Source organism: Anser brachyrhynchus (genome assembly GCF_964034855.1).
Source record: "Anser brachyrhynchus genome assembly, chromosome: 5".
Taxonomy (NCBI): Eukaryota; Metazoa; Chordata; class Aves; order Anseriformes; family Anatidae; genus Anser; species Anser brachyrhynchus.
In genome coordinates this window covers 11,509,775-11,537,436 of record NC_137699.1, presented here as the reverse complement: position 1 = coordinate 11,537,436, position 27,662 = coordinate 11,509,775, and the positions used below count along the sequence as shown (strand labels likewise).

The 27,662-nt window shown below is 39.4% G+C and overlaps 1 protein-coding gene across 21 annotated transcripts in view; it reads left to right on the top strand.

Annotated features, from left to right (window-relative positions):
* The window catches only part of NAV2 (neuron navigator 2), a 431,840-nt gene that overhangs the window by 291,881 nt on the left and 112,297 nt on the right, over positions 1-27,662 (top strand). For 19 of the 21 annotated variants that reach the window (XM_080592405.1, XM_080592410.1, XM_080592398.1 and 16 more), the window contains 2 exons: positions 3,392-3,549; positions 26,053-27,151. In XM_080592405.1, coding sequence (XP_080448531.1) covers positions 3,392-3,549; positions 26,053-27,151 — 1,257 coding nt within the window. Of the gene's footprint in view, positions 1-964; positions 2,954-3,391; positions 3,550-16,241; positions 25,268-26,052; positions 27,152-27,662 lie in introns of those variants that run through there. The other 2 variants (XM_080592399.1, XM_080592400.1) reach the window with 2 other exon arrangements.

The window sequence follows — 27,662 nt, the reverse complement described above, 5'->3', positions numbered from 1 at the left end:
ATTTTAACTTTTTTTTCTTTTTTTTTTCTCTCCAAGGCATGCCCCACAAGAAAATAATTTTGTTTTCTTATCCTTACGAGCTTTTGTTTTTGAGAACAAAACATGGTTCTGGGAGTGCTCTCCCCACTTTCCCCGTCCGTATTAGTTGTATTTAGATCTGCATTATTGAAACTAGTAGCATCAGGCTAGTGCTGTCCCAGCTAGTAAGTGGACCATACCTCGCACACGCCATGTGAGCCCAAACAGCATTGTGTGGGTGTTTCCATTGGAGCTCCTGCACTCCCCAGTGTTCTGAAGCTGAGAATATCTAATCTCCCTGAAAATGATTAATAGGTATTTCAACTTATTTTTTGTCCTGAATCCCACCTTGGTTTGCGTGCCAGCCCCTATGGCCATTTCATCTCAGCACTCATAAGGATTGCTGTAAGTGTTACTAATGTGGTTATTAATCTTAACTTTCCTTTTATTACAGTTATATAAAAAAATGTTTTATGAGGATGCTTTATATAGTTCTACATTATTAAACTATTCTGTATGATTTTTGCTAAGCTGGTGTACCATTATTTATGATTGTATTCAGCTTGGCAAGTTGGTATAGATTGTTAGTTATGTGTAATTTGGATTTATTTCCCCCGTCTTACTTCTTTTACGACAACAGTGAAGGTCTGCATTATAACCCCTGTTAAAATGTTCCCTGTTTCCTTTTTGTGTTCTCTCTTGATCATGATTATGACTTGACAGTTCGTAGTTGCCTAGAGGAGATGCTGAAGAGTAGTAACAGAGAGTGTCCTCTGAGCTCGGTGCCCTGTCTGCGGCTGCAAGAAGCCAGGAACATCTCCCTGCACCTAGATTTTTTTCCTAGATTTCACAAATGCCACTAAAATATTTTGGCCTAAGACCAAAAGTATGGGCTAAAAAGATCAGTCCGTTAAACTACAGGAAAAAAAAGTAGGAGAGATTATACTTTCTTCAAGAGTTTTTCTTAGCTCATATGTTTTTTATTCTCTGTGTTTTTATTGGCAGTGACAGTCCTGATTGCGTTTAAAACTTGCCACTTCTTGAGTGGTCACAAGCTTTGAGTAGCTTCGTTTACTTTAAAATGCGAGATTTGCAAAGCCTGCATGGCCATGTGTGGGGAGCCTTTTCTCCTGCCCATCACGGGGACATGTGCCTTGCCTCCTGTCAGACACACTAGGAAGCTCCCCTCTAGTACTGGGTGCTCTGGTGGCCCCGCTGCGGTGCTCGGCCCCTACTCGCAGTGTTTCATCGTTCTGTAGAAACTTACAGCTGAGGTATCTTGTGTGTTCTCCCTACCCATGAGAAACCTAGCTCGTTTCCCATGAAGCAAAACGAGCTCTTAGGGAACTTTCTTGTCTCAATGCCCCCCCCCTCAATGCCCCCCAAGACCTACAGAAGAGCAGCGTGGCAGTTGTTACGAAGAGCAGTTGTTCCTTCCCCTGCAATATCCCTGCTTCTTCCTGCATAGTCTCCTCTACTGTGGATGAAGCATCTCTGGGGGGTTCCCATTTGCACTTTCCCGCAGTTACGGCCATGTACAACTTCCTAGCACCCCCCAGTGTTGAAAAAGGATGCTCTTCCTGGCTAAATTGAGGGGCTTGTCTAAAAGGCTTCAACAAAGTAAACCTCAGAACCATGATGTGCTGTGACAGATCTGCGGTGATTTGAGTTTGTGAATGATTTTTTGCTTTCGTAGTTGAATGATGCCCTGATGTTTTTTCCCATTTTGAGCTTTGTAAGCATGTGCATGCAGCTGCTGACGTTTTTGTTCTTTTCCTTCATGTTTCTTTCCCTATTTCCTATTTCTTCACTAGTCTTTGAGAAGCCAGTTTGTTTAGGAAGTGCTGCCAGACTCCTTTCTGGCTTCTTTTCCTTCCCATGGGCACATCAGTGATTTGGTCTGTTGCGTCCCCATTCTTGCAGATAACTGGGACTTCTGCATTTCAACCTATTATTGGCACAGGTTATTTAAGACAAATTGACTATTTTGTTTTATACAGAACAGTGCTAAAGAGATTCTTCTGTACAGAAAATACAAAGACAGCACAGAGAAGTCCCCGTCAGTGCTACTGTATGTGACACGAACTGATACTATCTTTTAATCCTTAATGTGATCTTGTTGCTTTTCAAAACTGTGAGCTGTTTCACTAATTCTCTTCTGTGTGGATTTTGAGTAACTAATAAATCTTTCAATGTTTTATATTTCATCAATTTGGAATGTGGAAATATGCTCATTGGCGCACAAAATACAGTGCAGACATGGCAACTGCGTGTATAAACATTGACTTTGAAGGACTCAAGCACACACATTGTTCTGAGATGCGATGCCTGTGGCTTTCCTACTCATCAGGCTTTTTAGAAAATTCTACCAGTCCCCTTTCGCCTGAAAAGCATGCAACAAGTATCCTTTCCTGTCTACTTGTTCCAGTATCTGAACTGCCTTTTTTTCTAGGTAAATATCTAAATCTTTTAAATATGGGCTACAGTAAGGAAATGCAAAATTGGAGAGTCCTTCCCTGAAACAGCTTGCTGCTATCCTTTTTCAGTTTAAACCAGAAGCTTATACCTGCTCACTGACAATGTGGCTGCCCTAAGAGGGGAAACATAAGCTTTGTGTGATTTTATGGGTGCAAATTAAATCCAGTTAATGTTTTGCTGGGCTTGGCCATTAGGCTTTGTAGCTTTCAGACCACAGCTGTAATGTGCTTCCCTACAAGGAAAAAGGCAGCCGTATTCTATCTCATTGTTATTTCCAAAATAAGCGTAGCCCTGTTCAGCAATCTGGTCTAAGAATAGTAGTGTCTCATTTGGCCTTAAGCTTGCAGCAGTGCTATTACTGCACTGAATATTCTGCAGCTATTTCTGATTTACAAGATGTACAGCAAGTGACCATTAATGAAAGCTGAATCATGGAAGAAGGAGCTATATAGAGAAGGTCTGATTATATCACCTTACTCGGTGGGAGGTAGTTAAGTATATTCTTTGTTGAGTCTATTAGAAACAACTTAACTGTTTGCCAATTCTGCTATTAGTCAACGTAGGCAGGAATTTTAGAACTGGATCCTGAAATTTTTTGAGCCAAAAACTCTCATGGAAAGATATTAAAGTATCTGACTAAACGGTTTTGGTTCTCTCTTCTTTTTTTTTTTTTTTTTTTTTTTTGCCTGATGTGAAGCAATTCAGACTTGAACTGGTTTACCTTGTATTTTTCATCTAGGATGATTTTTTGATTTGTTCTTTCATAAGGACAAAGACCTTAAAAAATATGTTGGTGGTGTCGATCCTTTTCTTTTCAGCTTACTCATGGTATTCCACAGTTGCTTTCTCAGAGTTCTTCTTTGTATATCTAATCTTATTGTAATTCTTTCATCAGGCTTCCAGGCCCTACCACGAGGGTGTCCGCTGCAGGCAGTGAGACCAAGACTCGTGGTTCTATTAGTGCCAACAATCGACGCAGCCAGAGCTTTAACAATTACGACAAGTCTAAGCCTGGAATTCTCCCCCCAACACCAACAGGTAGTAATGAAAAAGGTGAGTGCTTGAATTTTTTGCATTCTCAGTTTTTCTGAATAGTGGTTTTATTCAGAGGAAATTGCATTTTCCACTAAGTTCCAGAAGTTGTAAGACTATCTCAAAGTGGTAAGGGGCTCTTTGCAAAAACAAATCCTTATAGAGCTTTAACTTGATGTTTACTCTTACACACTTCTAAAATAAGTGGTGCGTTCTCCAAGTAAATTTTTAATAAATGTTTCCACGTGACTGAGGCTGATAAGTTTTTATTGTGACTACACTGGGTAGAAGATATCATTTCTACGGCAGGCAGTAGGCAAAGAAAAGGTGTAACAGCACATATGGCAATTATATATGAAAGGGTAGATGAATGATTGTTTCTCATATACCTAAATATATCTGTACTAATAAGGATTAAAAGGTGGTTAAAAACAGGTTAAATACTAGCAGTCATGAAGTTTTAGCGTGCAGGTGCATTTGAGTTCTTCCCAAAATATACTTAGTTTAAGCATGTTTTCAAAAGGGAAATCAGTCCCCCTGGATCAGAGCTGGCTTCAGTGACTACCTAGTGAAAATCTTTTTTTGGATTTCAGTGTCAATCTAGTTTAAATTAATGGCAATCGTTTTACTAATTTCATGTTTTCTTGATCAGCCTCTTGTAGAACTACAGTTAGGAACAAAGCACTCTCCAATGACAGTATTTTATAAAATGAAAATTTCTATTGTCATCTAAGTTGACTCCGGTATAGATAATCAGATTATTTCTAAACTTGTGGAATCCATTGTATTTTTCTAGGTAACTTGTCATAAAAAGAAATTTCCCCACCAGGTCTTCAGTTTATAAAGTTCAGTACTCCTGATACCTAAAAAGCAGATTAGTGAAGGAACGTTTGCCTGGACATCCTTCATATTGTCATTTAGGTTTAGTTCTCCTTCTTAGCATAATGTAGAAAAAAATAAATTCACTGTTTTTAGTTATTGTTATAAGTAAATAACAGTAACTTAGCTCCTTGGCAGAATTAAATTTGACAGTTTATAGAAATTTAGATTATAGTCATTAAAAATGGTAGTGGCTTACAGTGTAAGCAGTCTTTCTTTTTCTCCTAGATTCTGTAACTCCTCCTTTCTTGTTAATTCTTTAGTATTTTTGCTCTCACTTCAACATATTGGCTCTATCATTGTCTTAACCATCCCTCTCACCAAGCAAAAGCTACTGGTGCTGACAGCAGTGTGGTTTACATCTCTTCCTTCTCCCCAAGATAACTCGTCCTATGTAAAACTGACTCCACAAGCTTGATTGCTTTACAGCATTTACAACTTTGAATTTTTCTGTGGTAACTTTTTTAAGATTTACCGTCTGATTTCAGTAAAACGTAGTCATTTCTCAGCCATGAAACCAAATGATAGCTTGTAACTGTGTCCTTGCAGAATACCGTAGTATTGATACTATCAAGGGATCTTTTTATTTCAGGATGAGCAGGATGATTTATTGCTCATCTCCCTCAGAATAAGCTTCTACAAAACGTCACAGACAGCATTTTGTTGGCTTGATACTAAAAAGGAAAAGTGTGTTCAAATCTGCTAAAAGAAGAAAAATGTTAATGTTCAAGTGAGAAAGCTTCATAAACGGCCTGGATGTGTTTAGCTTTTCATTTTTTTAACAAAAAAACTTTTTAGCAATCTGCATTATGTTTCAAAATGGCCAAGAACCTCAAAACAACTATCATATCTTGGTATTAAGCCTGAATAAAAACAAAGAAACCCTAAATAAATTTCAAAAATATAACAGAAGGATTTGAGCCCCGAAGGACTGTCTGTTTCAAAAGAGACGTGGCATGAAGAGCCCTAGATGCTTTTAAACCTGAAAAGGGATTTTGGTGATATTCTTACCTGATTTGTTATTCTGTTTGAAGATGCTCCTGAGGCAGCCCTCCTGTTCATTGGCATGAGCCATGCACAGGCTCTTCCCAGCTAACGGGGGTAGATACCCCCTACACCAGAGTCTCTTAAAATATCAGCAGAGTATAGCTGGCCTGGGTTCTGTTGCAACAGTTAACAGAAATTATTTTTGTTCGAGACTGAAAGAAATAAAAACTAACTGTAAATTATAAACAGAAATTTAATTTCTTATGTAAGTCTTCAGTAGTACTTGCAGCCTCTGTTTCTCTGATTGTTCAGCCTGGTATGCCAGTCAAGGACAAGGAAAGGACACCATGTGGTGGGGTCTAAATGGCATTGGTCTGTTGGGACCTCTGAAGGCTTGCTCTGTTTTAGGGAGTTTCCTTTCAGGAGGAAGATACTTGGTCCTTGAATGCTGTAAAGATGACATTTACAATATAAGAAGCAGCTGGCTTTTCTTGAAAAAGCTAAAATCCTTCTTTACTAGAACTGAGGTTATGACTTGCTGTCCTGAAGGTACACACAAAAGAATAGCTTCAAGAAAAACTGGCGCTGGTGAAACAGGCTTTTTCATTTTGTGTCAAAAACAGACAAAGGGGAATAGAAAATTAATCCAACAATAAGGCATTTTGTTGAGTAGTTTGACAGGAATGGAAAATGACCACTGAAGAGTTCTTCGATGTTTTTATATGATAAATAGCACCATTTATTTTCCTTTCCTCCACTATTGTCAAAGGTGCTTAAAATACATTATTTAAATTTTATTTCAAGAGTCATGTAGTGTAGGGTTCGAAGGCAGGAACATGATGTATTTTTTATAAATGTTGCCGAGAAACCGTGTCTGTGGCAATGCATCAGAAATGGCGAGTACTGTGTTCTGTCTGTACTGCTGCTTTTTGAATGGCATTTACTGACTTTGTGTCTATTCACTAAGTTAGTAATCTGACAGAATTCATTAGCTCGGGTTTGTAGCTCTGAGCGCTATAATGCGGCATTAACCAGCAGAGTTTTGGAGGACATGACTGGTGAAAACTGAGTAGATTATTCTAGTCTGCTACGGTCAAATTGTTGGCTTAGGCTGGCAGCTAATTCTGTACCCTTAACAAAGTCGTTGCCCTTACAAAGATAGATCCATACTGTGTTTCAATACTGTCTTCTTGCAGCCATTTGGCAGTGTGCCTTTAGGCTCAAGTCTCCGTGTTGTATGTGCATAACTTCTGTTAACAGTAGTGAGTATTTTGAATGAGAGAAAAGCACTGGGCTGACTCAACTTGCCTGTAGTTCTCGTGCTTGTTTCTTTTCGGGAAAATGTGTTTTTCCTTCTCCAGACCCTCATGCCCTATGCCTGAGTTTAATTTTGGATTATTACCCTATCTAGCAATTACAGCCCAAACCATAGAAGTGAGGGCATTAGAATTGATGGAGCCTTATCTTCCTGTGTGATATTTCCCCGGTCCCCCTCGTCAATACCAGGCCTTGTGCTGGTGTCCCCTGGCTCCTGGACGGGTGAGGCACGGCGAGCGGTGCGGCCCGGCCCGGGCGTGCATCGGTTGGCTGGGCGATCGGTACCTGTGTACGGGTGGGTGGTAAGCCGGCAGCTGCCGTCAAGAGAGAACTTGAACTCTCTTGGCTTCCCCTCAGCTTACCAAGATGACTAAATAAGGCAAGTCAAGTGCTGGTTTCAGCCTTGACTTTCTTTTCTTCGTTTTCAGAGAAAAATCTTGCCGTTGGTCTTCTGCCTAGCTCCTCTCTCTCACATACAGAGAAATAACAGTCATTTGTCAACTGGGAAGCTTGACTATCAACTGTTTAGGCAGACAGCTCTGCAACACTCATTCCTCATTGTAATCCATCTCTTCAGTAAGATAAAGTGGTTACTGAAGAAGCATACACGATAATCTGCTTCCTCTCAGTGTTGCAAATGCCTGAAAGAAGTTTTAGTTGGTTTTTTGTTTTGTTTTTGAGGTTCATGGCCTTTATATGTTGCATAAAATACTCAGAACTTTGGTTCTGGGAAAAAAAAAATAAAAAAAATCCAGTCATAAATTATGGCCTTCCAAAAAAAAGGGCTTATGTAAGTTGAACTTGACCTTTACTTAAAAACACAGTCATGACATAAAGTTGGTTTGCATCCATGAGAAACAAAACCAGTTGGTCTGACAAATTTTTGGCTTATTTTACATTAATTGTAACATTGCCAGACAAGTTTATTGTCAAACTGCTAAGACAATTCAAGTTTTCTGACCCATATCCTGAAGTTTGCCTAAGGAAATGAGACTTACACGACCATGTTGTGTGTCAGTCAGCTCTCTTGTGGTAAATTTTGATCCCTTTACACAGTACTAGCTCTGTTACGTGTTTTTGGAGAAGGAAACGGGAGAAAAAGAAATCTGTCTGTTTTGGCAGACTGTTTTGGCATGAGTGATCACTTCATGATAGAAGGTAGCCTTTGGTGTGTTACATTTGAATAGTTTCTTACAAAGTAGGATGTAATTTGCAGCCTTTAAATAATCTGTGGCCTTTCTCTCCAAATGCGAACTGTCTTGTTAATCAGTCGTCTGTGTCTTGTGGGCAAAGAAAGTGCATTAATTGAAACAGAATACATCAGAAATGAAAAGGACAGTAAATGGAGCATGGAGGAATAGCTAGCTACTAGAAAATAAATAACCTAGTTGTTTGTTTTTTTAATATTCCACTAGTCAGTTAATGATGAGACCACTGGTTTTCAAGAAATCTAGAAAGGATTTATGTAACATCTAAAACTATTATGCTGTTATATAACAATAATAGATTCTTGGATGCATGCAAGCCAGTGTGTATGTTGAGATATATGTGTACTCTTAGCAAAGGAGTACACATAAGGAGATATTCTCTGTCATAAAGACCTGGAATGTTGCAGGGCTTTGCTTATCCTGAACGTTGGGAACTGAATTGATTTTGCCAGATGACATTTGCAAGCATTGAAAGAAATTGGAGTGTGAAGTCCAAGTCACAGAAATAAAGCTGACTGTAGCTCCCAGTGTGCTTCTGAAGTCTCCTGTGATCGGCTCTGAGCACAGAGGAAGAAGCAGTTGGTGTACTCGGGCCGTTTCCTAGATAGAAGGATGTAAATACAAGGGTTGATGAAAACTGTGGGTCTGCCCTTCGCCCAAGAGTACGCAGGCCAGTGTAGATAATGAGCATGTTTTAAAAGCACTTTTTTTTACTTCTTTATTTTCAGAAGAAAAAAGAAGCTGTGGGAGATGCTATATGTAACAGACTTCTGGAGATCTTGCAGTTGAACTAAAACCTTTTTTGCAAAGCTAAGTTCAGCTTTCTCTTACAAGCAATGATGGATGGATTCAGAGAAAAATTCTGTGACATGAATAAATGTAACTACCGTTGCTTTAACACATAGGAAAAACATAACAGAAATACATCAAGTAGGATTTCTGAGAAAATGAACTATTCACAGACACTTAAGTAGATATAGATTTATTTTTTAAAGTCCTTCTGGTTGTGTGCACACTACAACATTTGGACAAATAAGATTTATTTGTTGTGTGCAAATAAGAAAAAAGAAAAATTCACACCTCAGGATCCTTGTCATGCCTAATGACAGACTCATTCGATTTTCATATGGTTTAATTTTCCATGTAACAGTCAATAATTGAATGCTAACAGATAATTTAAAATAATACAATATTGGTACGCTATTCTTTTTGGATTTTTTGGAGCTTTATGAAAATAGCATTTGCAGTATACATGTGGTCTTTCTCTTGAGCTGTAGAACTAATTGACAGCTGCTGACAGTTGATGCTTAAGTTTTTTGCGTGTAAGATGATAGGGGGACTGATTTTGTTTGTTTGTTTATTTAGAAACCTGTTGAAATCTTGCAGCATTAAATCAGTGTCTAAACTTTTGGCTATTCACTTCTGGAAATCTGTCAAATCTAGAAATCTCAAAGCATTCAAAAATGAAAATAAAAATCAGTTTGGTAGAAGTCATTAGAATATACGTCTGCTGAAATGCATAACTTACAATGATTTATGAAATTAGAATGTGTTAGGATTACACATGTAATTTCCTGTTCATTTCAGCACCTGTTACAGACTTCATACTAACTGATTCAGTATTGTAACTCTGGTGTGTCTACATGTGTTCAGGAACTGCATGCTTTTCAAGTGGTGGTATAATTTGTCTGTCGTGGAGTGAGGTCCAGATCTAAGAAGATCTTCAGGAATCACTGTGTGCTTTGGGTGTATAAATCCAGGGGTGAGATCTTCAAGGCTTCCACTTAACACCTTAAGTACTTAGAAGTCCACGAGCAACTATGTTTACAAATTGGAACTTCTCTAGATGCTTAGAATTCCAACAGTGATCACAAGAGATGAGTGAAAGAAGTGGTTATCTGTGGCCCTTGGGTAGGGCTGCCATTTAGTAGGTGGGGGTCTTGGGCTTTCAAACAATTTGGAGGGCTGTCAGTCAGACACAGGAACTAAGGAACCATCTAGGAGAAGAACTCAAATTTCCTGTCTTCCAACCATTTTGTTCCACAGAATGGTGGTACTCTTCTGTGTTTCCATGGACTTTGCATATCTTTTTTCTTTTTTTTTTTCTTTTTAATGAAGTGGGATAGCTTCCTGCCAATGTCAATGCAATTATCACTTCCCCACAGCTTATAGCATGGAAGCCTGGGAGGATGTGTTTGAGCTGACTGTTGTTGAGGAGGGTGGAAAGCCTGGGTATTTCCCATGTTTTGGGTGAGTGCTCATACGTAAATGCAATGTAAAATAAGAATAGCTTCCTATAACTCACTTGCAAGGTGTTTTACTGTTTTACTTTTCCAAGGACATACTACAGACCCTTAGGTCAAGATAGGCTGCCTTATTGCTGTCCCAAAACTTTGTACTCAAATCTTGATTTAAGGGATGATCTTCTCTTCAGTATTTTCTTTTACTTTCATAGTCTTCACAAGCTCTCTGACACCATTTTCAAGTTGAAGAGAAGACTCATCTTCTCTAGCAAGGATGACTTAAACACCCATTTCCATCCTCTAGACGCTTTCTTTGAGGTTAGGGCATGATAGCTTAAACTTGCTTTTTGGAGCTAGCCCCCACAGTTTGTATGGAAAATTTCCTTCACACTCATGGGAATTTCAGTGTCCACTTTCCATGTGCCATAAAATGGCAACATGCTATAGAAAATGCTTTTATTTTCAGTGATTAGCCATTTGTAATTGCTGTAGCCTTCTAGACAGGGTATTTTTGTGTGTAATTGATGTTACAGGCTTTTATTCATATAAAATTACAAAGAGATTAAAAAATTAGAATCTAATTGCATTTTTGGATTGTGGGGAAGTAATGATCCACACAGGCTTCTGGTTTTTGATGTCATCATGATCCCTTCATACAATTGGAGCCTTTTAATTCACATCTGAATAGTCCAAGTTATTTAGTCTACGCATATGTAAGTATACCTTTGGCTTACCTTTTTGGCCTTTAACAGCCTTTAACACCACAAACATCCTGCAACATGAAAAGCACCAGCCACTTCCCAAGGTCACCACTGAACTCAATTATCATAAACATTTCTAGGGAATGTTAACCATCACATGAGCTTTGCATTTCTATGCCTCTATGTGAATTATATGTTAACAGTTATCTTGAGGCTTCCCGTAGCCATATCCTTCTAATTCTCTAAAATGCTGACCAAATAAGAAATACCCAAAACTTCATTTGCTTGTGCAATTTAGAGTAAAGAAAACTACTTTTTGTCCATGGCAGGAAGGAGCCAAACTGCGTCCTAGGTAGAATCAAGCATGAAACTTAAACTGAAGCACTCAACTTCAGTAAAGAGCTCGATACAGTGGACTTTCTCATTAATCTGTTCCAGTGTTTTGCACAGCTATGCAAAATTGACAGTCCTTTGATGCAGGCTTTAAAAGCAGTCTGCTGTTCTGCAAAATGGTGGGTATTCCTGATCAGCTCTGAACACCTGCAGGTATCTACTGTCTTCACTGATCTTCAGGCACTCGGTTTTCATTTTGCATTATCAAGAGTCTGGTAGCATTGTATGGGAATATTCCGTTTATTACTCTCTGACTTGCATCCCCAGTCTGTAAAATCCCTAAAATTAGGAAGCTATAGGAAATGCCAACTTAATGTCATGTCCAGTATGTTTATGGTGTGATACAGTAATGTGACTGGTAGGCTTACATGCTTAGGTTTATTTTCTATTTTATTCCTAATATTTTATTTAAAATAATCCTACAGAGGGCAGTAGAAGTCCGTGGGAAAAATGACACATTTCCCTTTGGATTGCATTTTAGATAAAATACCAGTAGAGAAAAGGCACTACCGAACTTGGACCATTTCCATATGAGATCAAAGGAAATGTTTATTTTTCAGATTTCTGAAGAAGGCAGTGCTAATAATGTCAGGTTTCTCATAAACAGGAAGTATTAAGAGAAAGAGAATTCATGCATACGTGTTCGTGCACTGAAATGAAATAAATGTTTTAATAGCCATATTCTTGCGAACTTACTGATATGAGTCTCATCAGAGGGTTCTGAAATCAGATCCTGCTGACTCAGCTATAATCTGAGCTCCGCGTGTCTCAGTTTCCAGGTATGGATATCCTGTATTTACAGGAAAGTAAGAGCAGCGTGTGTTCCTCTGGTTGATGTTGCATTCCTTTTCTTTCTTTCAAAGTTTAGGTAATGCCTTTTGGAATGCAGTATATTTTTAATCACCGTCTTTTAGTATGTAAAGGCTGGTTGCTGTATTCACAAGAATGCATGGTGAAGGACATAAGGCATGTGGCACAAGTTCCTTTAGGGGAATTTTCTGTCTGGCAATAGGAATAAAGTTCTTCCCTACAAGAATAATTAAATATTGGAAAAGTTTGTCCAGGGAAGTGGCGGAATCTCCCTTGTTGAAGGTATTCACGACTTGCCTTGACAGAGCCCTGGTTAAACTAATTTAAGACCCTGCTTTCATCTGAAGGTTGGAACAAATGATCTGCAGAGGTCTCTTATAACCTGGACTTGTCTGTGATTTCTACAATTGTTAGAAATGGTTAGTTTTGTAGGGTATTAAAAATAGATGGGACATTGACTAAATAGTGTCAGTGACTTCTTTAAGGGACTCTGTTAGGGAGCAGAGGCAAAGCAAAACTGAAGTGTGCTTTGTGATTGATAGTTTTACCTGGTAAGAACAAATCTTTAATATTTTGTTGCTGTCCTAAATGCCTTTCTTATTTAAATGTTCCATCTTTTCCCTTGTTCTATGCTGATGCTCAGTTCTGGTCTGTTGTTGTGTAAAGCTTTGTATATTGCAATGTAATACCGTGATGGTCCAAACTAGACCATGTTCTACTCGTTACAGGCATATTTACCCTGCTAACACAGCTAAAATAGTTCCCATACAGAGGGTAGCACTGATATACAGGGAAGTACCAGGATCCACAGATCTCAGAGAATCAGAGATTCTCATGGCAATGACAATTTTGTGTGCATCAAACCTCTGTGGAGTCGGCACTAAGGGGCTGACATTACTTTAGTCCAGCTATGAGCTCTGGCAAGTATGAAATTACCACACTTTGATACTTTTAAATATTATCTAATTTTACATGAGATTAAATGTTAATACTTCATTAAGTATTACCTAGCTAAACAGGAAGAGATATTAGTGTATCTCAAAGGACAGGTAAGGAATTTCTTTGTATATCTTTTTCACGTTGTGGTATCAAAATAGGACTGACTACCAAGTTAGTAAAATGTTGGCATGGAAACCTCCACTCTGCTGAACAAACGTTTCTTACTGGCGTATGGTTACGTACACCAAATGTGTGCTAAAAATGTGTGTGCTTTGTATGTAGGCAGTTATATTTGTCAGTACAGTTCAAGAGGGCATGACATATCTCATCATAGCTTCAGTAGGAATGACTCTCCAAAGTTAAATTCACATAGCTGCAAAGAAGTGTTCACAGCTAGGAATATGAAAACCCACCTGGTACTGACTCCTGGAGGAGTCATGTTAAATCCTGCATTGATATAAAAAGCACCTGAGAATACATTCTTGGCTCAGTGTGATACTGAGCTTTTCTCAAACTCAGGATTGCTTAAGGTTATTCAAAAGTAGCAGATTTGGATTAAGTCAACCACAAATTAACCAAAGTCAATTTAAAAATACTGACTTTGAGATTGTTGCGTTCTAAGACCTTACCAGGAACAAGATGAGATGTGCATAGTGAAATCAAAACGCAGGGTTCTCACCTTTCATGTCAGGGGTAGTATCTTGAAGGCTGAAGTTTTCAGCAGCATTCAAATGGACGTTGAAGAAAGGGATGTGCATAAAACAATGAGAAGAAGGGTACAGCATAATTAGAGGTTTGGAAAACTTCCTTTGCAGCTAGGTATTTAAAAGATAAATTTATGTTCTTTGTTTAAAAGGTTACTTCTTTGTTACTTACAAGATATCTGTACGGAGTGAGATTTGTATTAATAAGGACTCTTTATTACCTCAGTAGACTTCATATGAGTATCCATTTGTTTGGAATTTGAAACTAGCCCAATTCAGACAGCAAACTAGATTGGGTTTTTAAGAACACGGGTGATTAGCTGTTGAAAGGGATTAAATTAGACATAATGAGTCCAAATTTGATATCTACCAAGAGCTGATGTTCAGGCAGAGGTTAAGGATTTGGCTCAAATTACTGAATGAAATTCTTTGGCTTAATACGTTTAAGGTCAACTCAGATGATCCTAGTAGTTTTCTTGAATTAAAAATCTTTTATTTAAGAGCATGACAATGGAGGACAAGCCCTCTTCTGTAGCTGCACATAAAACCGGATGAAATATTTGATGTTCAAACTGACTGGGGTTGGCTCCTGTATCAAGGACAGGCTGGGCAGTTGTTCTGTCTTCTGATGTTGCATGTCTTCCTCACCGGAAGCCTTATGTTCTGCTTAACCTCACACAGTTTTTCCACTCTCAATAAATTAATAATAATAAACAGGGACAAAAAGCAGACTCTCTCCTTTCTGCCTAATAATAGTATAAGAATGAAAAAAATGTGGTGAAAAAAAAGAGCTGAGACTTGTAAAACATGATAGAGATTCCTGTTAAGAAGTTAACTTTTTTTTTTTTTTATACCCATTTATAGTAGCATTCAGTGTAGAGGCTGAGTTTGCAACCGAAGGACTTTTCTGGCAGCAGGTACAGGGCCAGTTATTGTCACAGCTGTGGCAGGGGAGCTAAGACGTTGGGTTCATCCAGACAGCTAGAGTCAGAGCTGGTGAAAGGTTACTGGGATGGCCGAAGTTACAAGTGATTATCCATCTATCTATCTATGCATGCATCCATCCATTCACACACATGGTCAGCCTGTTCCAGGGCTCAGCACCGCCTCTTCTCCTACTCTTCCTTGTTTCCTGGCCAAAGAAAAAGCCATTCTTTGTGGTGTTTAAGGGTTGAGATGATCACACGACACTGACCACAATGAAAGGTTTGACTGACTGCTTTGTTACGGTATTACAAGTGTGATGTTTAAAGCAAACAACCCCCCTGGCTGTTCCTGTTCAGTGGTGGTCAGGTTGCCAGCTGCAGCGCAAACATTTCTTTGCAGGCATGTCAATAACCAACCTGGTCTGATGAGAACTCATTTCAAATTGCTATTGCCCTTTGGGGAAAAAAAAAAGTTTAAATAAACTGATTTTATTGTCCCCAATTCATATCAACATGATTTCAAGCTAGAGACCATAACCATATTATAAAATTTTCATTTAACAGTGGGAGAAAACAGTGACGTCCCAGTGCTGGTAAATGAATCTTTTGGGCCTAAAATAGCATTTGTACTCCGTGGTTTTGTTCATTTTGGTAGCCAGGCAAGAGGAGTTATTAGACAAGGGATTGTTTGGCTGCCTGAGAAGAGGTAACATGAAAGCCGGGCCTCCAGATCTGATCTCGCAGGTGGCTGCTGTGCAGCTCTGTGCTTGTGAAGCTCTGAGGAAGGCTGTGTTTGTTACTGGCATCGCTCTGAACCTCTGCAGCGTGCGAAGCTTGCCAGGGTCTGCTGCCAATTAGTCTCACGGGGAGCTTTTCAGAAAGCTCAGTGTGGACCCTGCCTTTAAAGGGATCTGAAAGCCACTTGCAGTGCCCTCCCATGTGTTTAAAAAGTCATGGTAATGTTGGTAGCTGATAGAAGCTAGCAAACAACAGTTACTGTAATAAGTCTTAGCATTTTGGATGATAGCTTTTGGTAATTAAAGGCTGAATAGTCCTGAAATAGAAGTGTCTGATATCTTACGAAAGAGAGAGTATATACAACTCCAAAAAGGCAATTCGCAGCTTTTTGGACTCGCTGTCTGCACAGCGCTCCCTGCCCAGTCGGTCCCTGCAACACCTGGTGGCAGCCAGGCGGCTCGCTAAATAACACAGAAATGAGAAATAAAGCCTGGTGTCTCGAGCATAGTCCTTTTCGTGCAGTGTGCAACTGTGATTTCCAGCAGAGAACTCTGATATACTTCAATTGATCCAGAAAAGGCATTGACCTTCTCTGTGTGAGCAGCCGAAACTACTGCTGGCCGTGCCAAAGCCCCAGCGCTGCGCCCAGCTCTGCGGCTGCTGGGGGCCAGCTGGTCGCACTGGGGGGCAGCAGCAGCGTTAGCAGCACGCTCCAGAATATCAGAAATCAGCGGAGGTCCTGCGATGGACAGATGCCTCTGAACAGCGTGTGGATGTCGGAAAGCTGGGAAGTGGTTTCATAGAATGAAACGGTCGTCCCCTGCGACAGATTGCTGTAAGTTAAAGGTTTTTTTTGTGGCAGTCGTAACTTTCGTCATGACTGAAATTGTGTTTGTGTAGGTTTAGAAAAAAATTCTGGGGTTTGACTTTCTAGAACAGTCACTGTGACTTCTGTTTAGTACCCAGTGTGGTTTTAGCTCTGTTTTCGGTTTTCTTTTTCTTCAGAAAATTGAGTGAGCCTAATGTTTACTTTTGAAGTGGTGACTTGATAAGACTGTGCAAAAGTTCCTCAGATTTAAAGAACCGCAAAAGCGGAAAAGGGATTTTCACTCTTAAATGAAAGTGTTTGGCTCAACAGAGAATGTGAAAACATCACAAATTTAGGTCATTCCCCCTTTTAAAAATGTACAAGTGTTTCATCTCGGTGAGGTGCGAAGCAAGGAGCAGATTGCGCTTGGAGTTTAGAAGGCTGCCTGTGTGCCCACGTGTGCTGACAGCCCAGAGTTGCTCTCCGTCCTTGCTGACTGACAGCTTTCTCTGCAAGTCAGACCAATGATAAAACAAGTTTACATATAATTTGCCTTGACAAATCCATAACCTTACATGAAAGGTGCAACGTAGTTGGTGTTTCCTACCATTCTGCTGTATGCACTACCAAAAAGTAGATGCTGGAGTAACCCTATCAAGTTTTCTAAATATAAACTTAGAGTGGAGGTATTTATCAAATGTCCAGTGTGATTTATTTATCTTTTGATATCGTGAATTTGATGTGGCTTAACGGAAAAAATAAAAACAGAGAGAGAAGGGAAAGTGCATGGGATGACATGAAAGATACTCTTAGAGTCTTATTGATTGTTTCGTGTTTTCTTCCTGGGAGAATTGCTAGGTTTTTGTTTGCTCCTTAGTCTAAAACTACTTTACACTATCATTAGACAATTTTGAGCCACAATTTTGCAGAGCAGATACACCTGGTTTTAACTCTGTTTAAAGACCAGCGTTTAAAATTGTGATAAGTTTACAGCATACATTATCTGGTTTTGGAATTGCATCTGTAAATGAACAGCAGAGTCTGTGCTCCAGCTCTGCAGTAAAACCAAGTGTGCCTGTACCCGAGCGGTGTTTGCTCGTCTGTTCTGAAACGTCCTGTGGCAGATCTGACAGTCGCTTACTGTGTTCCTTCCGGTGTCTGTTTAGTATTATAGGTAGCCTTTAAAAATAAATAAAACAATCAATGGAAAGAGTCAGGATTTTGCTTGGCTAAAAATTAGGCATGTTATTGCCCCCCAGTCTCTGTCCTGTTTATAACTGTCTTTACATATTTGAAGACTTGCGATGTCTCCTCTCAGCCTTCTATTTTCTAGACTAAACAAACTCTACTACTTCAACTTTCCTCTCGTAGGTTCTTATAGGTTCTCTGTGATAAATCTGATTTGTCTTGATGATCTCTCCTGGCCTCTTTTGGGGCTGTCAATCTCTTTTAGAGAGGTGCTAGAGCTGGATGCAGTGCTTCATGTGAGGCCTTACTCTTGTGCTGAGTAGGGTGGACTAATTACATTATGTTTTATATGTGACACTCAGAATGCATTCCTGAATGACATTTGTTTTTTCCTTAGTGTCACATTCTAGAGGGATGCAATTGTTATATACTGTAACTCCTATTTCTTTTCTGCAGTATTGTTGCACAGCTGATTATTTGTGCTTTTATATTTAGGCATTTAATTTCTCCTAAGTACAGAACATTTCAGTCAACTTTAATACACGTAATTGTATTGACTCAAACTATTTCTCCCAGTTAGAGTGGATTATTTCCTCTATATTTCCCTACACGTAAGGTTACTGGCTTATGTCATGAGGTGACTGTCATGGGAGTCAGTGTCAAACAACATGCTTGTCTGTGTATCCTTGGGTATTGCTTGCATCCTGTCACTTTTCCAAATATGTTTTCAAAAGATTGGCTCATCTGAGTGAATCTTCAGCAACATACTTATATTGCGTGTGTGCCTGTAAGACAGCTTAAAGACTTTCAGAATTTAACAAGCCGTATGGCACGTTTACAGGACAAGACACAAGTATGCAGTAAATCATATTCATGTTCAATTCTACAACTTTTTTAACTGGCTAAACTTGGCATTTAAAAATATGTCCTCTTTTACCTAAACATAGGCTAACTGAAGGTTTAGTCGCAATTGAAATGGAGGTTTGCAAGACCACAGAACTTTGCCGTAGTTCGTGTAAGCCTTAGGAACAAGCCAAAATTGTATTTTAAAAAAGTTTTTGGAAAAAAAAAGAAAAAAGAGAAATAGCCAATGACATGCTCTAAAGTGTACAGTTCATTAGGATTAGGAAAAAAAAAAAAAAAACACCAAACACCCTTGTGCTTTGAAGTAAAATGTAACCTTGAGAAGGAGCCCAGTGCACATCTGTAGAGCTGTACAGGAGACAGTGGAACCACACTAATTTATACCAGCTGAAGAGCTGGCCCGGGATTTCATGGACTTTACAGTTCGTAGATGTTTCCTTTTAAAATAAATATTTACCATTTCCCGTAAATTTATTGCTGGGTGAATTGTGCCAGAGGAGCAACCATGGAAACTGAAGTTCACTATTAAATCATAGGAAAGAAAACAGGAGTATTGCTACATCCCAGACTTCTGTAAGTGCCAGTATGCTTCTACCACACCAGTAGAAGCCTCCTCTCCCTGGGTATAAGTATATTTCAGCATCTCTGGCCTCTTCCATTTGAGGCTTTTCAGTTGAGCCTTTTGACTGGTCCTTGTCCATAACCAAATGCACCTACAGAATCCATCACTGGCTCCAGAGAACTACTGCCACTTCTGAAGTGGTTGATGAACATCACGTCGTGGTCAACCCTTCATGACTGTAACGAATAGTAGTAGATCATTACTTGCATGTTGTCCTGGCTTGAGAGATCTGCTGCTGCAGATTTCCAACCTAGAAATTGAATGGATTCAACGCATTTTTTATTTTAAGTCTAGCTTATAATATGGTATTATTCTTCCTTAAAGTAGTCTATAGCTTTGCCCAGTGATCTGATAAATGCTAAAAAAAAAAAAAAAAAAAAAAAAACACATGAAGATGTCCAGCCTGACACTGTTCCACTGGTGGCTGTTGCGTGAGAGGAAGAAGTTAAAAAATTATTTTCTTCCACTCCTATGACCAGAACTTTGGTGACACAGCTAGGTCAAGGAGTTTAGAGTAGTTTCATTGAGCAGAAAGATGAAATGAAGAAGACCATAGTGTAGAAAGTAGTATCTGTCTATCTGCTGTTTTATATACAAGTTTAATAGGTTTGCACATATTTACATATGTTCACGTATAGGTGTCAATATATATGATGGTAAAGTACTGGTATTGCTAAATGGTTTGATTTGACTCATCTGGTTAAACAGAATACCCATGTTCGAGAATACGTTGGTATTTGCAACTTTACTGTTTACAGCTAGACAATTATGTGACTTCTGAATGAGCAGAATACGATATTTCTCAGTTAGTAGGTGGCTTAGCTTGGTGCATCGATTCATCAGTGGGAGTTTTCTGAGGTGTTTTTTCCTAATGCCTGTCACTTCTCTTCTAAAAAATTGATTCCATTTCTACCTCCGTGGTCATTCCAAGCCCAAACTGGAGCTAGTGCTAATAATCAGAATAGCCAAGTGTCAGTGTTCTCTACGTGTGGTTCTCAGACCACTAACATGTTTATGGCATATTTCATATCCTACCAACTTGTAGGATAGGTGTTTTGGGTTGAGGCCACTGTGTATACATATTGTCGATGCCACCTCTGTGTAAAGGCTAATGAAGACTCCTCAACAGCTCCTTGCCTGGAATTCATTAATGAATTGAATAACCCTCTTAGGAGTAATCTTGGGGGATTTTATTGTACAAATAATGAGAAGAAAAATCAAGAGTAATGAATAAGAATGGTATTTGTCTAGGACGAAATGGAGAGTGCAACTCGTTTGGAATGGCACAGTAAACTTGCTTTCATTATTTTATGGCAATAGAACTGGTATGTGGTTGACGGAGGTCCCTCCAACTTCTTTCTTAAGCAGTCATGTGGACAGCATTTTGAGTTTTACAGTAACTAAACAAAAACAACAAGCAATTCAAGTGTCTTAGTCGGTTATGTCAAGACAATGAGAAAAGGATTGCCTGTGCTCCAATTTTATTTCCCTTCACCTCAGCAAAAATACCAAGTCTTGGCGATGTAAACTAGTAAACAACAGTACTATTGTTTCATATGCTGAAGCTTTGCGTGAATGGAGGGAACTTTACAGAAATGTGAAAGCTTAGTGACTGGCATATCTTCAGCCTCTGGTACGGGTTTTCAGACGTACAGTACGTTGTTGTGAATACACGCAACTGCTATTGAAGTTGCATAGTCTACCTTGTTGAGGCTGAAGAAGTAAAGGAAGGATGGAAGGAAATGGAATGGAAAATATCAAGGAGTAAGGGTAATTTTTCTCCTGTATTACAATAAATTGAATCACCCCTAAAGGGAAGGCCAGTGGATAGAAGTTGAGGAAACCAACTCTAGTCAGCTTGATGAAATTTTTGTATTCAGCAAAGCGAAATGTTTCTTAACTGATCGTCTCTCAGATTACGCAGAGTTTCCCTATCTGGCAATCTCTGCCTTTGAGAAAGCATTTTTGTTGCTTTTTGCTGTGGGCCAGAGTAGAAGAGAGAATACAAAGATTCAGTCATCTTGCCCGTGGAGGCCGTGCCTCTTCCCCAGCCTTAAGCCAGCCAGTCAGCCTGCTTGCTCCACACAGCTTTAGTTCTCTAGGGTCAGCGGTGTTACAACTGAAATAGAAACTTCTGTGAATCTGAAGAGTTTCGCTTATTTTGAGGGAGGGCTGTGTGCCAGGGTACTCTTGTTAGGAACATTCTGCTCTACCTGTTCTTGTTTTGGGTTATGGAAAGATTCTGATTTTTATAGTAGGCTCCTGGCAGAAATACAGACGTTTCCATACTTCAGGGGTTCGCTAGGCATGATAAATCACCACTGAAGAATAGCTCAGCTAAAAAGCTTTTCTCTGTAGGACTCTTAATTGCAGTGTTTTGAAGGAGAGTCTTCTGGTTGGTGGATGGGGGAAGGTCAGGACTCACTAATTATTCCTCTACATGGGAAATGATGAAACTGCCACAACAGTTTCTGCAGTTCTGACACTATAATGTCATAGAGCTGCTCTGCTTTTACGTCCTAAATTAGAGTTTGGTTGTGGATTTCCTTTTAACTCAGTTATCTAATCTATGGGCTGGACTAAAAGATATTTCTCTTCATGAGAACTTCTTATTTTTCCCATAGCTTTGAAATAAAAAATGACAGCTTATTCATTCTGAAATGAATAAAAATAGTGTGAAGTTCTTGACCCTTCTAAGAAGACATAACTATGAGAGTATCCTTTGTCTTTGTGTTGCTTTTCATGCTTGTAATGAAAATGTTTTTGAAAGTTCTCGGTTATAGCAAATCAAAGTACACTTGCTTAGACTGAACATGACAAATGATGGGAAATTGCATATATTTTCTCCTGACCTTATTATAACGTAAGCTCTCAAAGACTTCAGTGGGAGATTTAAATCATAAGCCTTCGGATTCTTTTTTTTCATCACAAATGGGTAGGTTTGCAGTTAAGACTTCGCAGGAGCAGCTGAAATCAGATTTACCCATGCTACAGTGCGTATTGGCATTGGAACTAGACCACCAACATCTTTTTAACAGGAACACTAGGAACAAAATAGATTTCAGGCCAAGATTTGACTTTGAAAAGAGGAAAGAGATCATTATTTATTGTAGACCGTAGCTTGGTTTTGAAAACATTTCTTTTATAGTCAGTTTTAGTTAATGCAGGTTGCTGAAGAAAGAAAATATCTCCCTCACAAAGGAACGCATGAGAAATAATAAGCTTATTAATCGAATGCATGAAACCTGCTCTCCTTTTCATGAAAGAAGGGCCTATGCTACTCTGAATAAAACTTTCCCCTTTGCATGCTGATGTATTATCCACATATTGATGTTACTGCTTCATTAGGAAACCTAGCATTTGAATCTACATTCTGGCAGCAGAATCCCTTTCGTTTACCAAGATTGGTCTTAGGAGTAAAAGAGCCAGCAGACTTGTTTGTGAGAAAGAAAGAAATGGAGAATCAGAAAAAGGCTGGAGCTTTCGTAAACTGAAGCCATTTTTCAGGAGTGTGTTTTACGGTGAACCTTTCATTTCTTACATTAGCATTCTATGGTAGAATCTAAGAAAAACTTGAGGACTTGGAATTTCCAGTTTCACTGTATTTGGCCTGAGAATAAATCAAAATCCATCCAGTTTGTGTAAGAAAATATCTTCTTTCTTTTCCCCAAAGTGTAACAGCTTAGCGCATATATATATATTTCAAAGTTTATAAATATTTTTTCATTGGTATCAAATGTGTAGAATCCAGCATTCATAGAATGTGCTTACTGGAAAACGTTAGGTAGAGACTCTAAAAATTACATTTATGTCCCCATATACCCATTTTTAAAAAGTTGTTACAGTCATAGTATTGTTGTCCTAATTCTGATTTATCTGACGTGTTTGTAGATGAGAAGAAACTCTCTGAATGGAATTGTATTATATTCATTCTACACCACTGGCAGTGGAAGTGCAACTGAGCTCCAAACAGATGTGTGTATGCATTGGGGTCAAACTGAATGCTGTGTTTATTTAAGAAAAAAAAAAAAGTGTATATTGTTCAATGACCAAACCAAATCTCAAAACAAAACACATAAAAACATTCAGAGAAATTAGAAATGAAAAAGTTCTGGATTTTGTTGGGGGGAAAAAAAATGCTTTTGGATTTGGAAAAATAATCCGTTTCATTTGATAGAGCAAAACCTTTTTCCTAAATGTCCAATGAGTGGAGCACTCAGCTGGGCTGTTAGGAGGAAGTTCATTTCCCAAGTGAAACAACACTTGCTGTTTACTTCCAGGAAAACATTGTGTTGCTCATAGGAAGGCTGTGCTGATGTGGGCGTTGCCTTCTGTTTCTCCTCCCGCAGCTGATGTGCAGCATGTTAACAGTGAGCTCAGTGTTTGAGCTAGAGGTGGACTTTTACAATTGGGTTGTGGACCACAGCCTGGTCCTCAGGTATCTGTTTTCTCAGGTGTGTGCTCCAGCCTGCAGGTTGCACCTCATGCTAAGACTCCAGGTAGGCTCTGAGATTAGGGAATGCAGAATGGCCTTGTTCTTACGCATAAACACACAACTTGTGGTGTTTTGTGTTTTTGTTTTTTGGTGTTTTTTTTTTTTTTTTTTTTTTTTTTAACTTTAGTTAAGAGTCTCTTTGAAAAGATCACATTTCTTTTCCAAGGATGTTCCATTGGCTGCGTGCTCAGGCTGAGCACGCCGCGCTGGGTTTGTGTCGCTGCATATCTTGTACTAGCCAACTGCACAAATAGCTCTTCCCCCTGCTTCCTGCTGTATTCTCTAGGTATATGTAAAGTAATAAGCACTACTTGGTAGGTGGCTCCTTTATCAATGAATTTCCATGCATCACTTTTATGTTGTCCTAGTCAATTTCCCTATTACTCCTTGCAACTTGGTTTTCCTGAGAGAGTAAAGGGTTCGCTGCCCATTTTGATTTATACATTAGGTTCATCCCTGGATCCGGTTCTAAATTTGGCCTGTGTACGGCCATGAATCAGACAGATCTGTTGATTTATGGGCATAGGTATGCTTTATGTCAAGATCTGTTCAACTTTATTAGGCCGGAATGGACTAGGGACTTAGTTTTGGAAGTACTGTGAATCTGCTGTTTCTGTGGAAGTACCCAGGTATTGAGATGGGCAATTACTCTTATTTATTCATTAGATGAAGCTATACAAATTATTTGCAAATGACGCACAGTTGGGAGTTTTGTGAAGCTTTTGTTGCATTGCTGAGTGTCTTCTGTGGAATGCAGGCTGAGACAAAGGCTTGCTTGTTTGGACATCACAAAAGGAGAGCATAGCGGCGTTGCAATCAGAAGTAGATGTTGATAGGTAGGAGGACATCTGGAAATAAAAAATAATAAAAAGCAGCAGTGTACTGTCAAAAGCATCAAGGTAAAAGCAATGGTGCAGAGCATCTAAAAGCTGAGGGAGTAATATTTCCAACAGCTTATATAGTAGCTCTGACCTTGCCTTCCTCCTGTCTGTGGGCAGGGCAGAGTGACATTGGGTCAGTACTCCCCCTGCGCTGGCAGGTAGTGTGACTCCTGCACTATCACTTGCTCAGCCTTCCTTGATCCATCTGATTGAATTGAGCAGGTTTGAGCAGAGCAAGTGTCATTGCTGTTTGGGGTGTTTGGTGGCTTGGTTTTTCTTTGTGTGCTAGACTAAAACAGGGGTAATGCCCTTGAAGTCAGCAGGCTAGCAGTGTCGTGAAAGAAGCATGATGTGTCTGTAAACTGGCAGATGCTTCTTTCCATCTGCACGTGGGTAGTTGGACTTAGGAAGAGGACTAGTAAGGACAGCCAATATAATAGTTACTGGTTAATAACGGTCCTGGAAATCTTCCAACTTCAGTAATATTTTTTTAAAGTATCATTAATTCATGCTTTGTCCATAACCCTGTGAAATGACTGAGTTTATTATTAAGGAATCTCTAGTACTCTTAGAAACCCGATTCTACATTAAGTCATGAAGATGTATGTGCTTTAAATCTTTAGTAGATCTGGTTTGGATCAGAGGAGGGAGGTTAACAGAGCCGTATCTTCAGTGAGCAGCTGAAAGTGAAGTAAAACAGTCCCTGTGTGGTTGCAGCGGTTCATGATTTACAGGACTGAATTCACTGGGCTGCTCCTGCTGCCGAAAACGCACGCTCTCAACCGCTGTTGATTTTTGAATTAAAAAAATGCAGCTCTATACACAGTTTACTTTATTGCTAGAGGGCAGAGAAATATAGGTAAGAGCCGTTAATCCCCAGCAGGCTGCTGGGCAGGCAAACAGACATAGATGACAAAAGTTAATTGGAAACATGAGCAGTTTAACAGAAAACATATTTGTGATAATTGAGAGAGTAACGTCTCCAGAAAGGAAACTCGGCAAAGAGAAACTTCAGAAGAGAAGTGGCCACTGGTAGGTGAGTGTGATTTTTCAAGCTTTCTTTAAGCTCTACACTAATTTCTCACAAAGAACAAATAACATTAAAAGCAACTAACTAAGATTCCCTCTCTCTGAGGGGGAGGGCTGTACAATTACTGCCACTAGTTTCTCTTATAGCTGGATTAAGATGTGTTGTAATATATAATTTGGGTTCATTGCATAAGGGCACAATTGGTTTTGTTTTTGTATATGGAGTTTTCTTCTACCTTTTTGCATATGATGATCTCTTCCCCTTAACTGAAAGAGCTCCAGATTTATTTTTTTGCCTTACTCTTGCATTTTTTATATTTGAGGTTTTTCTAAGAATTTAACTCGGACAGCAAAAATTTTGCCAAAAGCAGAGAGAACCCTTAGTTAGAAAATAGTGCTGTGTTTTTGCTAATGAAAAAGTATTATGAACCTAATAAGGGAGAACACATGGCAAAAAAACACATTTTGGTTTGAACTGGAGGAAGATTTTTTTCTTTTTTTTTCCTTCTTTCCTTTAAAGAGCAAGTAAATGTAAATTACATAGTAGGAGCTTGCTGCTGTTCAGCTGGATAGGAGGATAGGAAAAGATAACTGGCTTTTATTTTCATTAAGTGATACTGGTGTTTAAAATAGTGAGATGTGTTTATCTTTTTAATGTTACTAATGTAAAGTCCCTAATGTTTTATTGCAGAAAGAATCTCAGACCAGCTTTAATACCAGGTACTACTGTATTTTTTTGTGTGTGTTTTTTTATTGTTGTTTTTCTTTTTCTCTTTTTTCTTTTTTTTCCAGAGCCTGCAGACAGTACCGCCTTCCAGCCCACAGGAATGAATGAAAATGTATCATCCTCAGTTCAAAGCTGCAGCAGTACTGTTAGTTGCAATAACTCATCAGCCATCCCTCAGCCCAGCTCTGCTATTAAACCTTGGCGCAGCAAATCCCTCAGTGCTAAGCACACAGCTACGTCTTCCATGTTATCCGTAAAGCAGCCAGTACCGGAGCCTCCAAAGCCACCGTCAGAGATTATCAAAACAACTCCCAATGGCCAAAAATCCATGCTTGAAAAATTGAAACTCTTCAATAGCAAAGGAGGCTCCAAAGCAGGAGGGACAACACTCGAGTGTTCAGGGTCTCGGGACAACAGTTGTGAAAGGCTAGAGACACTTCCCAGCTTTGAGGAAAGCGAGGAAAATGATGCCGCAAATCAGAATGTGAACAATCCAGGATCTATGTCCAGTAGTCCCAAAATTGCACTCAAGGGAATTGCACAAAGAACTTTTAGCCGGGCACTGACTAATAAGAAAAGTTCTCCCAAGGGTAATGAGAAGGATAAAGAGAAACAGAAAGAGAAGGAAAAGGATAAAAGTAAAGACGTTGCAAAAAGAACATCTATCACTGAAAAGCTGGACATGAAAGAGGAACCAAAAGAAGAACAGACAGCGCTAGCAACAACAGAGATGCCAAAAAAGTCCTCAAAGATTGCAAGCTTTATCCCTAAAGGAGGAAAGCTGAATAGCGCCAAGAAGGAGGCCTCTGCCCCTTCGCACAGTGGAATACCAAAACCAGGAATGAAAAACACCACAGGGAAATCCTCAAGTGCCCCAGTTTCTGCAAAAGAGAGTGAGAGAAGCCGCAGCGGGAAACCTGGCTCAGGGCTCTCGCATCAGAAGTCTCAGCTAGACAGCAGGAATTCCAGTTCCTCTTCGAGCTTAGCCTCTTCTGAAGGAAAAGGTATAGGAGGCCTCAACAGCAGCAACAGCAGCCAGTCTGTCAATGGACCAGCCGCTACGACACACACGACAGGAAGCAATACTGTGAGTGTTCAGCTACCTCATCCCCAACAGCAATACAGCCACCCGAACACTGCCACAGTAGCTCCGTTCATGTACAGGTATGGTTAACTGCTCAGCTAAACTCTTTGGAACATGACATTTATGTAGGAAGATTGGTTTCGGACGCTCTTTCAGGGCGGTGAGGTGGCAATACAAATGCCACATCATGTAAAGGTTTATTGTTTTGAAAGTATAAATGATTTATACAGTTACACAAAAACCGTTGTCAGAGGCAGTCAGACTACAGTGTTTAAGTTCTAAAAGGGATGTGAATAACTGGTGTTTTCTGATTCTGCTAACAGTTACCGTCAGAGTGCAAACACCTTGACCAACTACTGTGCTTGCCTGTTTTTTGTACCGCGTGGATTAAGTGTATTTTATGCATCACAGCTTTAAAAGTTGTAACAACACCAACTTATTACATAGATAAACTCATTCCCTTAAGCGTGGCTAACGGTGGTGGATGGCTAACTGCCTTGTAAGCAGTAATAAGAAATTGAAAAAAAATAATCTCTTAGCATAGGTAAGGCCAGGCAGAAGGTCTGCTCTTGTATGCTTGCACTAACCTTG